Source organism: Hippocampus zosterae, chromosome 14, assembly GCF_025434085.1.
Source record: "Hippocampus zosterae strain Florida chromosome 14, ASM2543408v3, whole genome shotgun sequence".
NCBI lineage: Eukaryota > Metazoa > Chordata > Actinopteri > Syngnathiformes > Syngnathidae > Hippocampus > Hippocampus zosterae.
The window spans coordinates 2,973,041-2,990,964 of NC_067464.1; the positions used below are offsets into that span (position 1 = coordinate 2,973,041).

Sequence of the window (17,924 nt, forward strand, 5' to 3'; positions counted from 1 at the left end):
TTGAGCATACTTTGTTTTTATTTATTCAAAGCCATGTTCAGTGTACAGAAATAAAGGACATAAAGCTTCACTGTCAAAAAGACAACCCGTTTGCTTTTCTCATCCACTCCAATGTCCAATGAAATTAAATACAGCTGGGGCGGCAATCAGAGAAATGAAAAATGGAGTAATTGTATGAATGAGGCATGATTCCATCTACTTTTGCCTATCCATGTATTCTTCATTTTTAAAGACTGTTTGGGGAATTAAACAGATAATGCATAAATGAACGGATGTTATTTCGGTCGGGAGGAGGGGGTGGGGGCAGTGTAGCCATGGGCCTTTTTCAAACCATGACCCATGAGGCAGGCGAAAATCGTCAGCACCATCTTGGGATTCACCTCCACCAAGTCGTCGGGCAGAGCGTAGACGCGAGCGCCAATCTTTCGGGCCAATGAGACTGCGTATCTGCAAAAGGGGAGAGGATACAATGACTTGGCGGGAAATACCAGCGGTGGAGGTAATGCAATTCAATTAACTGGGCTGCTCCTTCTGGTGTGCCGGCTTTGGCCACAGGGGGGCAGTATAATACAGTTTGACGAATAAATGAAGAATGGTTTGAAAACTATTGGGCGTGTTTTTTTTTAACTGCAAAACCGCTTAATCTGTATGTTTTTTTTTTTTTGCATACTTATCCTAAAACTGGACAGTGTCTTTGAGTTCTCTTGAAAAGCGCTCTATAAATTAAATATGTTATTATTATTATTACAGTATTATGAAGACTTGTCTTGTAGTTTCAGTCAAAGTTGTACAATTGGCGATTTCAGTCGAGTAAATCCAGGAGATGAATTTGAGTGCTGAAAGGTTTACTTGGCATTGTTGAGTTTGTCGGTGGTCTTCATCACTCCCTTCTGCGGTCTGGTCACCATGTCCCACTTGACGGTGCCGGGAGCAATGGCGTCAATCAGGTCGATCACCGGCAAGCTGGTGCTGATGTGGAGATCCTGCAGAAACATAAACGTTGACATCGATTTGAACGGGACATATCAATGGGAACATACATTATTATCCTATGTTATGTAAATGTATTAAAAAAAATATGGAAAATGTATTTTCCCAAGACTGGCCATTATTCTAACAAAAGCTGGGTTCCCCCCCATTTGCAATATGGGGCGGGGCTAGGGCTGGCTCATTTGCATAGTATAGATCTGCAAAGCAAATTGCTCAAAGGGTGATAGAATTATTGATCCTTGTCCTGAAAGTCAATCCACATTGCCTCACCTTGAAGCTGCTGATCTGTGAATCTTTGTGGTTTTGACCGAGGGTGGTGTTGACCCAGTTGAGAATGATCTGCTCTCCCACCCTCTCGCCGTCGCCCAGGTCCGATAACACCAGCATTGTGTACCTACGGGCGGGAGAGTTGCGAAACTCTATTAGAACTGATTCCACGTTCCTTCTTGGTTTTTTTTCCCTTCGAGTTTGCTGTTGTGGCGTTTAGCATCGATGCTCATGATTGAAGCAGCTGCCATCTTCGTGGTTGCTATGGGAAAATAGCTCATGCTACATGCTACATGCAGTCCTTTTTAAAGTCATTTTAAATATTTTTAAGTAAAAAAAATATATAGACATATAAAGTTTGAAACATGTCGAAGGCACCTCAGGCAAACCGTTCCAGACTTTCAACCTAACGCACCCTCCCCACAATACGGCAATGCCAGCGTTACCATTCCCGACAAGTCAAGAGGCACACCTCCTCATGAGCTGCCACACCAGCGCCAAGGTGTGCATGGGACTCCCCTCATTCAGATTCTCTCCGCCAATGCCGACAAGGGAGAAGTGGGCTACGTTCCTGCCCAGGCTCACGGCGTAGTTGCAGTTCTCTAGCTGTGTGCCCACCCAAAAAATAATAATAATAAATAGACGGTGAGTTTTTGGGTCAAATTTCAAATCGGTCCAATCACAATTGGTGCCGTCGTGGACTTCCACCTTTTTCATATTAGTCCCCAGGGCGGGGTACGGAGGCTGGTTGACTTTCTTCCAGTTGACGGGAACTTTGACCTTCTCGTAGAGCTGCAGAATCACCAAACCGTCACACAGATCGCTGAAATGATCATACAAAAATAAGTGCCTAAAAGCAATGTCAGGATATAATTGGAGAAACGCTTTTGCGGCTTGACTTACTGGTACATGTGGTTCACGTAGGGATTCACGCCCAGAGAGTTGATCCAGTTGCGGAAGGTCTTCTCTTCTTTGCTCTCGGCTTGGAAAGACGAGACATTGCCGCTGTCACCTGCCCGTTGTTTTATTATTGGTAAAAAAAAAAAAAAAAAAAAAGTCAAAGAGTCTCACGTTCCAGTCGGGTGTCCTCCAAGCCGTTGACTGGCCCTCTCTGTAGGGCCGGGTGCATGTTGAACAGGTTGGCCACGAAGGCCAAATTGAGCTTGCTGTTCCCGGCGGTAACGTCGCGCGCCGTCACAAACTGCCGGCAGTCCAGACGGGACGCCTGCTGCAGCATCAGTTCAGCCCGCTGGTTCAGGTCCCGCTCCTCACGAGACAAATGAGACGTACAAAAGGTCACTATTGCGATGTGACGGACCGTTACACTCATCTGCGACGGTTCCTATTGTCCGCGTGTTGGATTTGTGCCTTTAAAGCAGGCATGTCCAAAGTCCGGCCCGGGGGCCAAATCCGGCCCGCGGTCGAATTTCATCCGGCCCTCGGCCCCTGTCATAAAATCAGTGCCGTCTGGCCCGCAGGTTGGGCGCAATGGAACACGTGTTGCATTGACTGAGGTCTCGTAGACTGGTGAGTGATGTTTCATAGAGTACTGCTTCCCTCTAGTGGCTAAATGAGTAATAGCATTCACTAAATGAGTAATAGCATTTAGACACTAGAGGGCATCACTCACGAGTTAACAAGACATCACTCCGTGTTTATATTGATTGATTTGCACTCAGGAGACTTCTGTTTACGAAAAAGTCAAGTGAATAAGCAGTTGCATGTGATATACCTGTTTCAAATGAACCAAAAGAAATTCTTAAGATTGTTGAAATTAAAATAAAAATGGAAATGTGAAACAGACTGGCTTACTAAAATTTGTTGAGCAATATTGTTGTTCAATGTAAAGAATGTCAGCCAAGGTCGGCCCCCCCGACATTTTACCACATAAAATCTGGCCCCCTTGGCAAAACGTTTGGACACCCCTGCTTTAAAGGGTGTGTGGCCTAGTGAGTGATATCAGGAGCTAGAGTATGGTTGGCTGCTTCGTCCGCGTGTGAAAGTCTGGACGTGAGCTGTGGCTTACGGCAGTTGACCCGTAAAACTTGGGAAAATAAAAAATTAAAAAAAAACGTTGAAAGTGACTCACATTCAGGCCGCTCATGTCGATTTTGACACCCATGTAGTCGTGCTCTCCACGGGGAGAGATCTGGTCCAGCAGGTGGAAGTAAGCCCGAGAGTCCTGCGGAACAAGAACATTCAGTGATAACATATTGACAGGGCTACGAGACTGCGGTGGGGCCACCTCAAGTTCACCGACATTGAACCGACCCAGATCCTTCCATAAACTATAAAGCCCCCGGAAATGTCAAACGTTAACTATTCAGGTGGGCGGATGTAGTCAAGAGGGACCTTGATATCCTCGCTGAAGTTGCGGATGCTCTCGGTGCCGGCATTGCACAAATGGTAGTTGACCCAGCGGAGCAGCAACTCTTCGGGAGAAAGCGACATCAGGTGGTCCAAACTCTCTCCCTCGCTCAGCAGGCAAATCATGCCTGCAAAGCACACGCGAGCATGGCTCATTGGACCAGAAGTTAAACACACACACACACACACACGACTGATATTGATGGGGAGGAACGTCGGCGCTAATTCCGCTTCAGAGAACAAGGCGTATGCGGGAATAGCGGTTACGATTGCGTGAGCGTCCATGTCCATGTGTGGGTGTTCACTGACCCTCATTGCGGCTGATTTCTATATCAGCAAAGAGGCCCACTTTGATAATCTGCCAGAATAATCCCAGCACCAGATGAGGTTTCCCAACCATCAGATCCAGCGCGTCGATGTTCACCACCGTGCAGCCGATGGCCGAGGCCGAGTTGAGCGCCAGGACAAGATTTTCCTAAAAATGTGAGAACATCATCAACGATCGCAAATTTTTAATTTTTAATTTTTTTTAATGACCAAACAGCCTGGTGGTGTAGTGGTTCGTGCGTCGACATGACAGTGCAGAGGTCGTGAGTTTGATCCCGGCTCCAGCCGTCCTGTGTGGTGTTTGCATGCTCTTGCCGTGCCTGAGTGGGTTTTCCCCGGGTGCTCCGGTTTCCTCCCACATTCCAAAAACATGCGTGGCAGGCTGATTGAACGCTCGAAATTGTCCCAAGTTGTGATTCTGGGCGTGAATTGTTCGTCTCTGTGTGCCCTGCGATTGGCTGGCAACCGGTTCAGGGTGTCCCCCGCCTACTCCCTGAAGACAGCCGGGATAGGCTCCAGCACCCTCCGCGACCCTTGTGAGGGTAAAGCGGATCAGAAAATGGATGGATGGACGAAACAAGGCAGCAATTTGGCATAAAAGATCCCCAATACAATAAATATTGCACATATCATAACTACTGTCAAACTTTTTTTTTTTGTTGCCACATTAATATTTACATTTTAGAGTTCCACCGCATAAAGACTGCTCTTTTGCAAAGTCCAGGTTTAATCAACAGCAGTTTTCTGTCCAGTCCAGCCCCAATCACGGTTCTTGTCTTTGGTGGCATTGATAAAAAGATGACTTTGCACTCGGGCGGCAACAGATTGTCACGACAACCACGTGTTTGGAGACACTCACGGTCATTGTGAAAGTAGTCAGCTTCCGGGTGTTGATGACTCGCTCGTCGATGGTGTCGGGCTGGGACAGGTTGATCATTTTGCTGCAGGGAAGAACAGGAAGTCAACTCACAGTATGTATGTAGTGTAGTGTGTGTCTTTTCAGTATGACACGCCACTGAGTGAATTAAAAAAAAAATAATAATAATATCGGCAAATGTATTTTTTGCAGCTCCAAAGTCATGAAAAAAAAAAAAAAAAAACGGAAGGCTTCTCCGAGGTCACCAGAGCAGGATGCCATCGCGGACAGAGGTGAAGAGGCTTTCATCTGTGGGGTTCATGGGAAGCAGGTGGCGGCAGTCGGGATCTTTGGCCAGCGCTTTGTTGATCCAGTTGACAAACGCCACCTTTTCCTCATCTACGCACAAATAACACAGGGCGCACTTCAAATTTCAACGTTCGTGCCTCATGAGGGTTCTTGATTCTTTTTCTTTAGATGATGCACAAAATTTGTACCTCAGCATTTCTGGCCAAACTCAAGCCAAATTTAGGAGTTTTTTAAAAAATGATTTCGAACTTGAAAATTCCTCTCGGTCATCTAAAAGGACATCCATCCATTTTCTGAACCGCTTGATCCTCACTAGGGTCGCGGGGGGTGCTGGAGCCTATCCCAGCCGTCCTCGGGCGGTAGGCGGGGGACACCCTGAATCAGTTGCCAGCCAATCGCAGGGCACACAGAGACGAACAACCATCAACGCTCACACTCACACCTAGGGGGCAATGTAGAGTGTTCAATTGGCCTGCCACGCATGTTTTTGGAATGTGGGAGGAAACCGGAGCACCCGGAGAAAACCCACGCAGGCCCGGGGAGAACATGCAAACTCCACACAGGGAGGCCGGAGCTGGAATCGAACCCGGTGCCTCTGCACTGTGAAGCCGACGTGCTAACCACTGGACTACCGGGCTGCCCTCTAAAAAGGGGCAGCCCGGTCTAAAAAGGACAAAGTATTGTAAAACAATCAGATGTTATTTGTGTAATTCATCGCTTGGTTGTTGTTTTACGCGTTAAGCAACCCAAAAGAAAAGTTAGTTTATTCGCTTTTTTTTTTTAAATAATCGTCCGATTATCAAAAAAAAATAAAAAATTCTGCCAAATGTTGGAATCGACCTAAAAAAAATAAAAATATACAAATTAAAAATAAAATCCATATTGGTTGGTGGATTCTAATTCTCGCACCCGAATAGGAGTGTTGCGTCCCCACGCTTGAGATTCCCGACATCCCTCCGAAGGACCGGATGCCATCTTTCCTGGAGATGGATTTGCGGAAGGTCTCGCTCAACTTTTTGCTCTTCAGCTCCTGATAAATCTAAAAAAAATAAAATAAAAATAAAATAAAGACACCTGTGGAGTAAAGCACCTTTGCAGCGTTTCAAATTCTCAGGCGTGAGCTCACCGAGACAAACTCCTCAAAACTGATCTTCTCATCTTTGTTGGTGTCACCGGCCACGAAGGTCTCCACAATATCCCGCACTTGATACCCGGCCAGGGAGAAGCTGGCCTCGCGGAACAACTCCTGGAGCTCAAAGTTGCTCACGTAGCCGCTGTTGTCGATGTCTCAACAACCAAACAAACAGATGCGATGCTAAAACTTTGTAGCACCCGCCAAACTCTGAAGAGTTTCGGGAATAAAATGCTTCCGGGCAAATTGAATAGGAGGCACTGTGGAGTGGTTGCAGGCCACTGTCAGCATATATGGCCCTGATATAATCATATAAAATTGATGATTAACTGATGGGCAATGATTTGCAGTGGAAGTACAAATATACATGCCAAGTGGGCAATTGAAAAAAAAAAAAATACAGTTTTGACTTTAAAACTGGCTGCAAAAGTCGTCTGTGCATGTGTATGAACTGACCGATTTTATTGAACGCCTCACGAAGGTCTTCCAGGTCCTCCCTGGAAATGTGGGTAACCCGTTTGTGCATGGTGGCCTGAAAAAAAAAAACAAAAATAAACACACACACTAAATAAATACATATGTGCAAAATATGTAGATGTTTAACTAAAATAATAATAAGGTATTCTCATTTTTGACGTCATTATGTTTAATTACCCGAGGATGAGGTCAAATGTTAAATGCATATGTAGTGGATTCTTATTTCACATTGTTTTACTGAAGAATCAATCATTTCACGAGGTGGTGAAAGGTCGTGTTAAAAATCAAGGTGAAAAATATGGTAAAAAGTTCTTGGAATAAACGAATTCATTTTTATTTTTAAAGGTCATCATTTATAACAAATGTATTTTGTAATGGAATCATTGTGACATCTATATACATTTTAAAAAGAGTACTCTTTAAAATTATTTACAACAAATTAAAAAGTTATTCAATGAGAAAAATGAATAAATACATGAAAAATAAAAGAAGAATTTTAATGAAACAATTGAGACGTATTTGAATAAACACGTTACAGGCATTGTAGGTGGGCCGAATTAAAGACAGGTAGGATGTGGCTTGCGGACCAGATGTTGCGGACCCCTGTACTTCTCTCTAACGTATGAGACCCCCCCCCCCACACACACACAAAAATAAAAAAACAAAGTAAGTGGTTACCTTGACAATTCAGCTGGAAATCAAAAGGCCTCCCAGACCACCACCAGAGCAGACCTGATCGGCGGCGTCTTGTCCTCCGCAGATGACGCAGGAAGACGGACAGCAGCTTATCACTCTGGAGGAGAGGACCTTTGGCCCGTTTGGACCCTGGGATGGGCGTAGTCGACACGGTTAACATTTAACACTTATTGCTTTAAATGTCTCAGGAAGACGGAGCAATGGCCAAAAATACACGGCAAGTCTGCCATCTTGGCTCAAAGCAGCCATTTTAGGCTAATTTGTGATGTTTCCAGGGGGGAAAATTCAGACATTGAAGTTAGCGTATCTAGGTTGGAAAACAAAGGAAATATCATCAATGTCATCACTTTGACGCACATGGAAACCGAAAGCTTCCTTCGATATTAATGACATCAGCCCCCACCTGCTTGGATCAATGACGTTCCATTAGGGATAAAAATGGAAATAAGGAGCTTACATTCAAAATGGCTGCAAGGTTTAGCATTACAAAGCACCTCTGTCCTTGTGTTAAAAAAAAAAAAGAAAAAAAAAGAAAATAAATTCAATCTACATCACACATTTGTTTATATCTACAAAGATCTTTTTCCATACCTGCATTTTCTCTCCCAACACACCAAGCCTTCCATGTTTTCTATCCAGCCTCCGGTGGACACATGAGCAGCTCTTTTTGTTCGCGGTGCTCTCTGGTTACTCTGGCCCGGCTAACAACAGCTGATCCCAGAACAGCGGTGTGGAGGTCGAAAACCAGGCCAAAGATGATGCCGGCCCGGTACAATATGCCTGTTGCATTATTCAAGGTTAGCCTGGGGCACAAAGCACATGTTGAAGAATTGTATCAGCAAATACAAATTCGGCAGAACAGCAAAACAATGCAAAACAATGCAGAGTCTGATGCTGAGTCAAATGTCATCAAATAAACGTGTGTTCGAGGACAAGTTTTAAAAATTGACAGCAAGGGGTTGGGGGGCTTGCCGAACATTTGAAGGAAGATCATTCTTTCGTGTATCATAGAGTGAGCCGACATATCTCACGTTGAGCCTTATTCAACTTGTATCTTACTTGTTTAGTTAGTTAAAAAAAAACAACAACAACAAAAAACGTTTTAAATCCTTGTGGTATTTGGACAAAAGCACGTTGCAAAAACGTTGTTAATATAACAGTAAGCGATTTCAACTGTGAGAAAAAATGTGTAAAAATATATTTCATGCACTTAATTGATGAACAGAAATGATTTCTGTAGTGTGCGGTCTTGACCACCGAGAGGCAGTGATGGAATAGTTAAACACCTTCCGACTCTCACTTCAAAAATATATTAAAGGGGGTTAGGAAGGGAGGTTATTAAGGAAAGAAGGAAGGAACGAAGGAAGGAAGAGGGATCGAAGAAAAAGAAAAAAAAGGGAAGACAGTCGGGAATTAACAGATGTTCGGAATAAAGCAGACGTAAGGGGAAGGAGATAGGAAGAAAAGAAGGAAAAAGGAAAAAAGATGCCAGGAAAAAAAAAACTCTAAACGTTTTAAAATGCACACCTACTTTTGGCCCACCATATGTTGAATTATCAGACACATCCCTTCGACGGGTTTTCAGACTTTCATAACACCTGTCGGCGCCATTTTATTAATTAGAGGCGCAAATACAGCAGTCGAGGCGGAGGGGGCGTGGTCAGCGTATGTCAGCTGTCAGGTGACCCGGAAAACGTGCTCTTTAATTCCTGGGATGGAATTGAGCGCAGCTGCTTGAGATCCAAGTTGCCACTAACACCACCACCCTCTTGGTCACCTTCTGCAACGCCATCGCGGGGCTTTACTGTCCGTGCTTCCCTATTGAGACACCCCGGCTGAGGCTCACGATGTCTGGTAAGACTGCGACTCCACGCTTGACTGATTCCTCTGCAGTGCCGCTGCTGTTCTGTCGTGCCATTTTTAAACGTCGCTAATATTTGTTTTAGAAATCGACACGAGTAACTGTTGCTTTTTTGTCGTATCAGTAGGGATAGTAGTTGTATAATTTGTGGGAGTAGTGTCGTTTAACATGAATATCAAACTAATACGTGTAGTATAGTATTCGCAAGGCTGCGTTTTTGTATTTTATTTTTTTTTACGACTTGCGGCAGCAGTTCAGTGAATCAAGGTAGCGTGCCGCTCGGGATTAACTTCCGGTGAGGATTTTCAAAGTTTTGGTTTATTGTGCGCGCGCGCACTTTTGTATTGATTTGTTTTAATCCTTTAGAGGTTAAACTGATCCTAAACTAGATTTACTTCGATTGCTCAGAGTTCCCTTATTGCCACATCGATGTCAAAATGTCCTAAAGGTCAAGAATTTATTTATTTTTTTAGGCATGTTTCTGGCGTTAGTGAAATCTGTTCGTTGTAGGGATGTGGCAGCCCTTCTGCGTCCCCATATACTGTACTGTTTATTTTCACACTTGATAAGTAGACTGGTACATATTTGCTTATACAATGAGGAAAAAAAAGGAGTCTTGCCATAATGTCTACTTTAAAACATATCCGGGATCTAATGAAGGGGTATTTCTTTTTATCGCGTATTAAATGCAGGGTCAGGTTGAGACTTTTGTCAGAATTGTTTCTTCACTGAAACCGTTAAATGTCACAAGTGGAAATGGCTCTGGTTGCATCACCACCACCTCACGTTTCTCTGTTCAGTTGCATCCTTTGAACGGAACCAAAAATTTACTCATTGCTTCATTTAAAAAGTTGTGTGTGTGTGTGGGGGGGGGGGGGGAGGGGGTTGCCTTAATATGAACACTGCTCCAATGTAACGCGTTTATTTAAAAAAAAAATCTAAACAAAAATATTTTATAAATGGCTTCCCATTACTTCCTGTGATTATGTCTAACTTGATATGGCGGACGTGCAGTCTCACGGTGAGGTTGTGAAGTTCATTTCCCACCCCTCGAACACTCAAAGACCCTTATGCTACAACTGATATAGACATTAGCACAAGCAATAAAGATTACAAAAATAAATACTTACTAGATTGTGGCTGGAGGCCCCCCAATTCTTGTCAAGCAATGACACAGTTGAACAGAAACTGTGTCAAAGAAGTGGCCGCACCCTCCATCCTATCTAATTATGGTCTCTTGTGAGAAAATTTTGAGATCTCCAAATTCCTTTTGAGGAAAAGACTTATTGAGCATTGCTTGTCTAAATAAACCGTTGGTGGTAGCGTTTTTTTGGCGACTCATTTGACTAGTGTGCGGAATGTAATGTAGAAATTTAAAAAAGGTGCTCACGATTGAATGTGAACGCTTTGGTGTTTTAATCAGACGAAGCCTTTGTGACGCTGGCCACCAACGACAGCTATGCCAAAGGGGCTATGGTCCTGGGTCGCTCGTTACGAGACCACCACACCACCAGGAAGCTTGTTGCCCTCATCGGACCTCACGTAGCAGAACCGTGCAGGTGACTACAGTCGAGCCTTGCCACTCTCAAGGATTCAAGACTAAGATTCAAGGCAAATGGTGTGAATAATAGATTTCTCATCTCATCGGTACGGCACTGATATTAGTCTTTCTACGCAGAGGACAAAGAACAGATGATTTAAAAAAAATTGTGTGTGGACACGCCACCCCACCAGAAAATTGTGCTCAATTGTTTTGTTAAATATACTGTATATGTACGTGTTTAAGGTGTGGTGGAGTACAGCTCTTATTGTGTTATCATATGGGTTCTACACCGAGGCTTTTCATCTGTAGCAGATGGGTCTGGACTGTATCCCCCGCGGTAAACTGCGATTGCTAGGTTGCCAATCGGTGACACGTTTCAACAGTTTTGCTAATGTCACCGGCCAAAATTACATTTAGGAGATCCACACATGGGTATGAGGGTTGAGTGTGGATTGATGGCTATTACTTTGTCCACATACTCTTTTCAGGGAGGTGCTGCGCTCCATCTTTGATGAGGTGCACCTGGTCAACATCACAGACTCGGGTGACACAGCCCACCTAGCCCTGATGCAGCGGCCCGACTTGGGCGTGACCTTCACCAAACTGCACTGTTGGACGCTGACGCACTACGACAAGTGTGTTTTCATGGACGCCGACACCATGGTGAGTCTCTTTTTTTGGAGGGGGTGCAATGTTGGTTTAACTGATGTGGTATGATGTTCTTTGTGTTAAATGTAGCAACCTCCCCATGTCCTCCTCACTTCAGACTAAAATTAAATTAAGACCAAAAAAATTTATTTAGGGCGGCCCGGTAGTCCAGTGGTTAGCACGTCAGCTTCACAGTGCAGAGGTACCGGGTTCGATTCCAGCTCCGGCCTCCCTGTGTGGAGTTTGCATGTTCTCCCCGGGCCTGCGTGGGTTTTCTCCGGGTGCTCCGGTTTCCTCCCACATTCCAAAAACATGGGTGGCGGGCTGATTGAACACTCTAAAATTGTCCCTAGGTGTGAGTGTGAATGGTTGTTCGTTTCTCTGTGCCCTGCGATTGGCTGGCAACCGGTTCAGGGTGTCCCCCGCCTACTGCCCGAAGACAGCTGGAATAGGCTCCAGCACCCCCCGCGACCCTAGTGAGGATCAAGCGGCTCAGAAGATGAATGAATAAAAAAATGTATTTACATTTTTTTACATTTTTTTTAACAATCATGTCTCCCACCACAAAATGTTAGGCACTCTCCAACATCGACGAGCTCTTTGAACGGGAGGAACTCTCGGCCGCGCCAGACCCCGGTTGGCCAGACTGCTTCAACTCGGGGGTCTTTGTTTTCCGGCCATCTATCGAGACGCACGAGAAGCTGGTGGCGTTCTGCGCTGAAAATGGAAGTTTTGACGGTGATGTTTATACGGAATACAAATTTATTTTAAATTTTGTTGCACTTGAACATAGTAGCCAAGTTAAGCTGATGCAATTCGTTGTGTGTCCACAGGTGGCGATCAGGGCGTCCTCAACAGTTTCTTCAACACGTGGGCAACAGCTGACATAGCCAAGCACCTCCCTTTTGTCTACAACCTCAGCAGCATTGCCATCTACTCTTATCTGCCTGCTTTCAAACAGTACGCGCACACACACACGCACACACACAACCAACTGCGATTGCGTAGTGAACCATTAAGTGTGTTTGCGTATTCGGAGGCATATCTAAGGTCAGTTCAAAGGTGGTCTTTTTATGTGTTTGGAGGGTCCAATTACAAAAAAAAGAGGAATGTAACCTGCCCTTGTTGTTGCCGCCAAATGTTTTTCTTTAAATTTTTAACTTAAATGGGTTTTGTCCACACAGTTTTGGCCACGACGCAAAGGTGGTCCACTTCCTGGGCAAGACCAAACCATGGTGCTACACTTACGACGCTCACAGCGGTGAGGTGACGGGCCGCTCGGATGGGCCCGAATCCGGTCGGCTTCACCCGGACTATCTGCAGTCCTGGTGGCGGCTGTACGCCACGTCGGTGATGCCGCTGCTGCAGCGGGCCTACGGCGATGCGCCATTCACCAGTGGTGTCAAGGAAGAGGCCAGTGACGTGAGTTATTGAGCGAGATGTTTGGTCCGCTGTACAGAATATGCGTGTGAATTTAGCAATTGGAGCAAAAGGAATCTGGAGAAGTGGTTTCCTCATTGGCCCAAGTAACCCCAAAATTGGCAACTTTCTTTTTTTGTGCATGGCTTTGAGTTTTTATTTATTTAAAATGGCTGCTTTGTGCCAACATGGCTGTCTTTCAGACATGAGTCCTTCAGATTTTAGGTGGGTCTACTCATGATAGATGAGATTACCAGATTTCACGTTGCAAAGTGAAACAGGCTTTGGGCGCTGAATTTCATTCATTCATTCATCTTCCTAACCGCTTGATCCTCACTAGGGTCGCGGGGGGTGCTGGAGCCTATCCCAGCTGTCTTCAGGCAGTAGGCGGGGGACACCCTGAATCGGTTGCCAGCCAATCGCAGGGCACACAGAAACGAACAACCATTCGCACTCACACTCACACCTAGGGACAATTTAGAGTGTTCAGCCTGCCATGCATATTTTTGGAATGTGGGAGGAAACCGGAGCACCCGGAGAAAACCCACGCAGGCCCGGGGAGAACATGCAAACTCCACACAGGGAGGCCGGAGCTGGAATCGAACCCGGTACCTCTGCACTGTGAAGCCCACGTTCTAACCACTGGACTACCGGGCCGCTCGGCGCTGAATTTATTTTTGAAAAAAAAAAAACAGTCACGTCCAATTGAGCCTGAATGATTAGTTTAAACCCAAAATGGTTTTATGGATTTTTCAGACACAGGGACTTGAATTTTTGGTGGATGTCCTTGGGATAGACTTGACTTCTAAATTTCATGTTGCCAAGTGAAACTGGCGCTTGAAATTATTGGCCCAGTGGGCAAATGTGATTTGAGCCCTGCGAATTCTGCTTAGCCACAAGTGCGTAAAACCAGTCGAGCCTGCCAAAATGTGTATGGTTGGACATCGCCATGTCCCCCCCCCCTTTTTTTTTTTGTCTTTCAGCATTTTACCATAAAACCCGGTTACATCACTTTCTCTTATCTGTTGCAAGATGCAGAGTTGTACTTTGACTGTGTTGATGAAATGCCTCCACGCAGAGTCGTGCGGGGCACTTTTAATACCGCCCCCATTTGCTTGAAACACTTAATGTAAAAAAACGGATCCACGATGCAAAACAAAAGGAGCAGTTTTGAAGCAAGCATGCAGTGCTTCTTAGCATGTAACTTAGCATTCCCCCCCCCCCTTTTTTATGTGAGACTTAGAACCAGCAGATTATTTTGGTGTGTATTGGGGGTTGGGGGGACTATATAACAAAAAGAAAAACATTTTTTTTTTGTTTGTGCTCCCACCTGGTAATGCAGGATACGCTCCGGCAGGACGAGTACATCAGTAGCACCGCGTCGCCTTCCTCTACCACATCTGCCGCGGCGGCTGATCTGACTTCCCCGCGGCCCATCTCCTCCGAGGAGCGGAAGGAGCGCTGGGAGGCGGGCCAGATGGACTACTTGGGCGACGACTCCTTTGCCAACATTGAACGCAAGCTGGACTCCTTCCTCAAGTAGCGAGTGAGGCTGCGATGGACAGAGGACAACAGAAGGGCCTGTGAGGAATTGAACCCCCAACCACCCTTGCCCCCCACGTCCTCCGAGCCAATCATAGAAGGTTCCATTAGAATTATTACTGTCTTCCAGCCTCACTAAATGCACCTTCACAGTTTGTGTGAGTGAGAGGGGGCATTTCTTAAAAGGGAGAAATGCATTGTGGGATGTTAACTTCATCCCCGGCGAGCTTTAGCATAGCTGATTAACACTGTTAAATTAGCATTTGCAATTCATACCCCGCGTGGGATATAGCAAGAAAGTAACCCGATAATTTCGCTACCGTGCCAAACAATACGGCAATTGTGTGATTTATTCAGGACAAAACATCTCACTCGGTAACCGAAGAGCGCGGTTAACCCTCGATAAATTAGCATAGTGTCAACAAGGGAGGCCAGAAATGGCAGAATCACTTGTTAGCAATAGCAACATGGTATCAACAATCTTCTGATCGCATGATACGGCATTTGTCCCTTTTATTTTAAAACTGATCGGGGAGGGATCATGTAGCCGAACACCGTTTCCGCCATTATTGAAATTAGCATCGGTGACTTAGCATCAACACTAGAGAAAAGGGTGTGGGGGTAATGGCAGTGGAACAAGATCATGTTTGAGTTAACCCAAAAATGGTAGACAAAACTTGCCTGAATGTCGTCACTGTCTTTCCGACCATAAGGCCGCTGTGATTTTGGACTAAATCTGTCACTGAAAAACACCATTAACACTTGATGAATTTAGCATTAGCTACTTAGCATCAACACTGAATGTGCTATGTCAAAAATGGTGGATACTGTGTGCCATCTATATAGTACAGTTGGGCAAACTTAAAACAAAATACACGTACAAAATAAATTTGTCCTGCACTCAAAGAGCACATGCACAGGGCATGAAATAAAGTATCTTGTCAATATATGTGATACTTGTCTATCATATGAGAAAACACGACAACGATGCGGTTGGGGAAGCAGAGAGAAAAAAAAATTGAAGGTCGAATTACTGCTTGCGTGGATAATCTTATGCTGTCAAAATGTGGATATTTGACAGATGCAGTCGATCGATAAAATATTCACAACACTTCACCTTTTCCACATTTTGTTACAGGCTTTTCCCAAAATGGATGAAATTGAGTTCCTCAAAAAGATCTGAGAAATTTCCATTTTTGTGCATTGATTAAAATCCCAAGACTCTTAATTATGAATCTGGAGTTTGAGCTTAAGCTGGTCATCCTCTGTACAGCTTCAATGGATTCCACGATCTGGTAAATCAAGTTGATTAGACATGATTTGGAAAGAAACACCTGTCTATTTAAACTCCCACGTTTGACAGCGCATCATTAGCAAAAATAAAAATGTCCATGTTGTGATGGGAAATTGTCACATTTTTTTTGCCCTCAAAATTTGACAATTTGAACAAATTTTGTTCAAATTGTGTCAAATTTTGAGGGCAAAAATTAATTGATAGTAAAAAAAAGACTAAAAAATTGGAGAAACATGCTCACTCTCCCCCACATTTAGTTTATTTTTAATAAATTCTCGTTTTTTTCCCCTTCCAATTGTCATAATGGGGTGTTGTGGGTAAAATTGAGTACAAATGTCATCAATGTTTGAATTTTTTTCTGAACTTTTTTTCCCATTTTTAAAACATTTATAAATGTCATCACATTTTTGAAGGAAGAATTTAATTTTGGAGTAAGGTTGTGGAAAGGGTCAAGTGTTGGATATACTTTATGGATGCAGTATGATGTATTCACGGTGCTTCATTAATACCCCCCCTCCCTCCCATATACACACAATTTTTAAGAAAATTAGAAATATTCAACTTGTTTATCAATCAAGGCACCACTCTACTTGGGCTAGGACAGTTAAGGAAAACAAAATATGAGTCCCACCCCCACAAGATGGTATTACCCACAAACGACCTTGTTTCAAAGAATGAATTGGTCTTTTATACAGTGGGATCGGGGGAGGGAGGAAGAGGGTCATGGAGCGGGACTACATCCCCCCCCCCCCCGGGGTTGCCCAGCAACTGTTCAAGTGCGGAAAATATTCTGAACAAGAGGGCAGCACGGGTGCGAGCGTGCTTGTCTGCCTCAGTCCTGGGTTTTCTGCGTTTTGAATTTCAGACATTCCCAACGAGGAGTTTGTACGTTTCCCCCCCATGTTTGTTTGGATGTTCTGCATCATCCATACCATAAAGTATCCTTTGGCGTAAATGTGAGTGTGAATGCTAGTTTGTCGATGTGATCTACAATTGGAAAATTGTCCATACGAGTATGGTTGTCTTTGTGTGACTGATTAATGGGCATATCCATTTTTTATTTTTTTTTGTCGTCTTGATTTCTAATGTTGAAACACTACAGTACAGGACCACCTACCTCCCAGCCTCTTGCATGCAAGTTCTCTCTGCTGTTTGTGGTCCTTGCGTCGCACTTCCCTGCTTTCCTGACTGCCTTATTACCGTGTTCACTGTTTCACCTCACTCCATTGCGGGAAATTGCCCATCTCGCTCCAGTGGAGGTGGCGCTACAGCCTAAAAAAAAAAAAAAAAAACATGTACAAGTGAAATATTGTCATTGCACAATTCCCTTGTGGCTATTAAAAAAATGAGCAACTTGAAAATGACTTAGCGGTAATTTTTTTCTGAAAAATCCTCCTCCAGGCTTGGGTCTATTAGTGGAGCACAGAGTACAAACATGGTGAGGCAGCCTTTAACTGTTATGCTGCATGGAAATGGAGCTGCCGACCGAAATGAAATTTTTCCGTTAAAAAAAATAAATCTATAGCTTTTAAGGTATTTTAAACATTTTTAAAATCAATCTCAAGTCTTTTATAAACCTTTTTAATTTGGGGTGGACTATATCAACAATTTGTCACATTTAGCCGTAGTGTACATACCTTTTTATCCATGGTGGAGCTCTTCGCCTCATAAATTAAGGGAGGGGGACATTTTTCAGGTGAGCTGGAGTTTATCCCGGCTGACTTTTGAGGTGGGGGACACCTCGGACTGGCCGCAGGTCAATTACAGGGCATATGTAGACACACAACTGCCCAGAAACATTTTTTTATTCAAATACAGCCAAAGAAAGCTTTATGAACATGATATTTGGAGCATTTATGGCTTCCTTTTTTTTTTTGTTTTTGACAATTGGATTCCCCACCCCCTCTGAATTGAATGTGTGTGACTGGGTCCTTGATTCTAAAATGGCAACGATTGGACTTCAGTTTGGAATGGCCAACGTCGGAAACGAGAAAAAAGAGAGAGGGGGGTGCATTCCTTGTCCACTTTCTACAACTTCATAAGCGCCTTGATGTCGTTAATGCGCGACGTCTTGCGGTCGTTGTCCGCGGAGCCGAACGCCACCTCCACCAGCTCCTGCTTCTGCCTCTGGATCTTCACCATGTTCTCCTCCACAGAGTCTTTTACGATGAACTGCAGCATAGATACATATAATAT

At 44.4% G+C, this 17,924-nt stretch overlaps 3 protein-coding genes across 8 annotated transcripts in view; 1 reads left to right on the forward strand and 2 right to left on the reverse strand.

Annotated features, from left to right (window-relative positions):
- pls1 (plastin 1 (I isoform)) lies at positions 1–14,371 on the reverse strand. 2 transcript variants are annotated; one of them, XM_052086779.1, is made up of 18 exons: positions 14,223–14,371; positions 8,013–8,224; positions 7,404–7,550; positions 6,705–6,780; positions 6,243–6,403; positions 6,026–6,155; positions 5,074–5,206; positions 4,811–4,892; positions 3,934–4,099; positions 3,610–3,752; positions 3,347–3,439; positions 2,329–2,524; positions 2,161–2,239; positions 1,966–2,080; positions 1,730–1,863; positions 1,261–1,384; positions 850–983; positions 1–447 (listed from the first exon to the last, which is right to left on the reverse strand). In XM_052086779.1, the coding sequence occupies exons 4-18, from the start codon at positions 6,772–6,774 to the stop codon at positions 276–278; spliced, it is 1,932 nt and encodes a 643-aa protein (XP_051942739.1). In that variant the 5' UTR covers positions 6,775–6,780; positions 7,404–7,550; positions 8,013–8,224; positions 14,223–14,371; the 3' UTR covers positions 1–275. The 2 variants fall into 2 exon arrangements, with proteins under 2 accessions (XP_051942739.1, XP_051942738.1); XM_052086778.1 differs by lacking the exon at positions 14,223–14,371 and adding an exon at positions 8,949–9,065.
- LOC127615191 (glycogenin-1-like) lies at positions 9,119–17,092 on the forward strand. The gene is made up of 7 exons (XM_052086786.1): positions 9,119–9,275; positions 10,706–10,841; positions 11,314–11,488; positions 12,049–12,211; positions 12,307–12,433; positions 12,658–12,895; positions 14,235–17,092. Exons 1-7 carry the CDS (start codon positions 9,269–9,271, stop codon positions 14,433–14,435), a joined length of 1,047 nt encoding a protein of 348 aa, XP_051942746.1. The 5' UTR covers positions 9,119–9,268; the 3' UTR covers positions 14,436–17,092.
- hltf (helicase-like transcription factor) overlaps positions 16,476–17,924 on the reverse strand; it is a 15,186-nt gene continuing 13,737 nt past the window's right edge. For all 5 annotated transcript variants that reach the window (XM_052086774.1, XM_052086773.1, XM_052086775.1 and 2 more), the window contains one exon: positions 16,476–17,900. In XM_052086774.1, the coding sequence (XP_051942734.1) occupies positions 17,757–17,900 (144 nt within the window). In that variant the 3' untranslated portion in view covers positions 16,476–17,756. The remainder of the gene's footprint in view (positions 17,901–17,924) is intronic.

Excerpts from the sequence above, each read along its gene's own strand:
- pls1 (XM_052086779.1), bottom strand. The coding sequence starts at position 6,774 with ATGCACAAACGGGTTACCCACATTTCCAGGGAGGACCTGGAAGACCTT. Across the intron at positions 3,440-3,609 it reads ACTTCAGCGAGGATATCAAG|GACTCTCGGGCTTACTTCCA; the intron begins GTCCCTCTTGAC and ends CTTGTTCCGCAG. Across the intron at positions 2,240-2,328 it reads GGAGGACACCCGACTGGAAC|CCGAGAGCAAAGAAGAGAAG; the intron begins GTGAGACTCTTT and ends CGTCTTTCCAAG.
- LOC127615191 (XM_052086786.1), top strand. Across the intron at positions 11,489-12,048 it reads TCATGGACGCCGACACCATG|GCACTCTCCAACATCGACGA; the intron begins GTGAGTCTCTTT and ends ACAAAATGTTAG. Across the intron at positions 12,896-14,234 it reads TCAAGGAAGAGGCCAGTGAC|GATACGCTCCGGCAGGACGA; the intron begins GTGAGTTATTGA and ends CTGGTAATGCAG.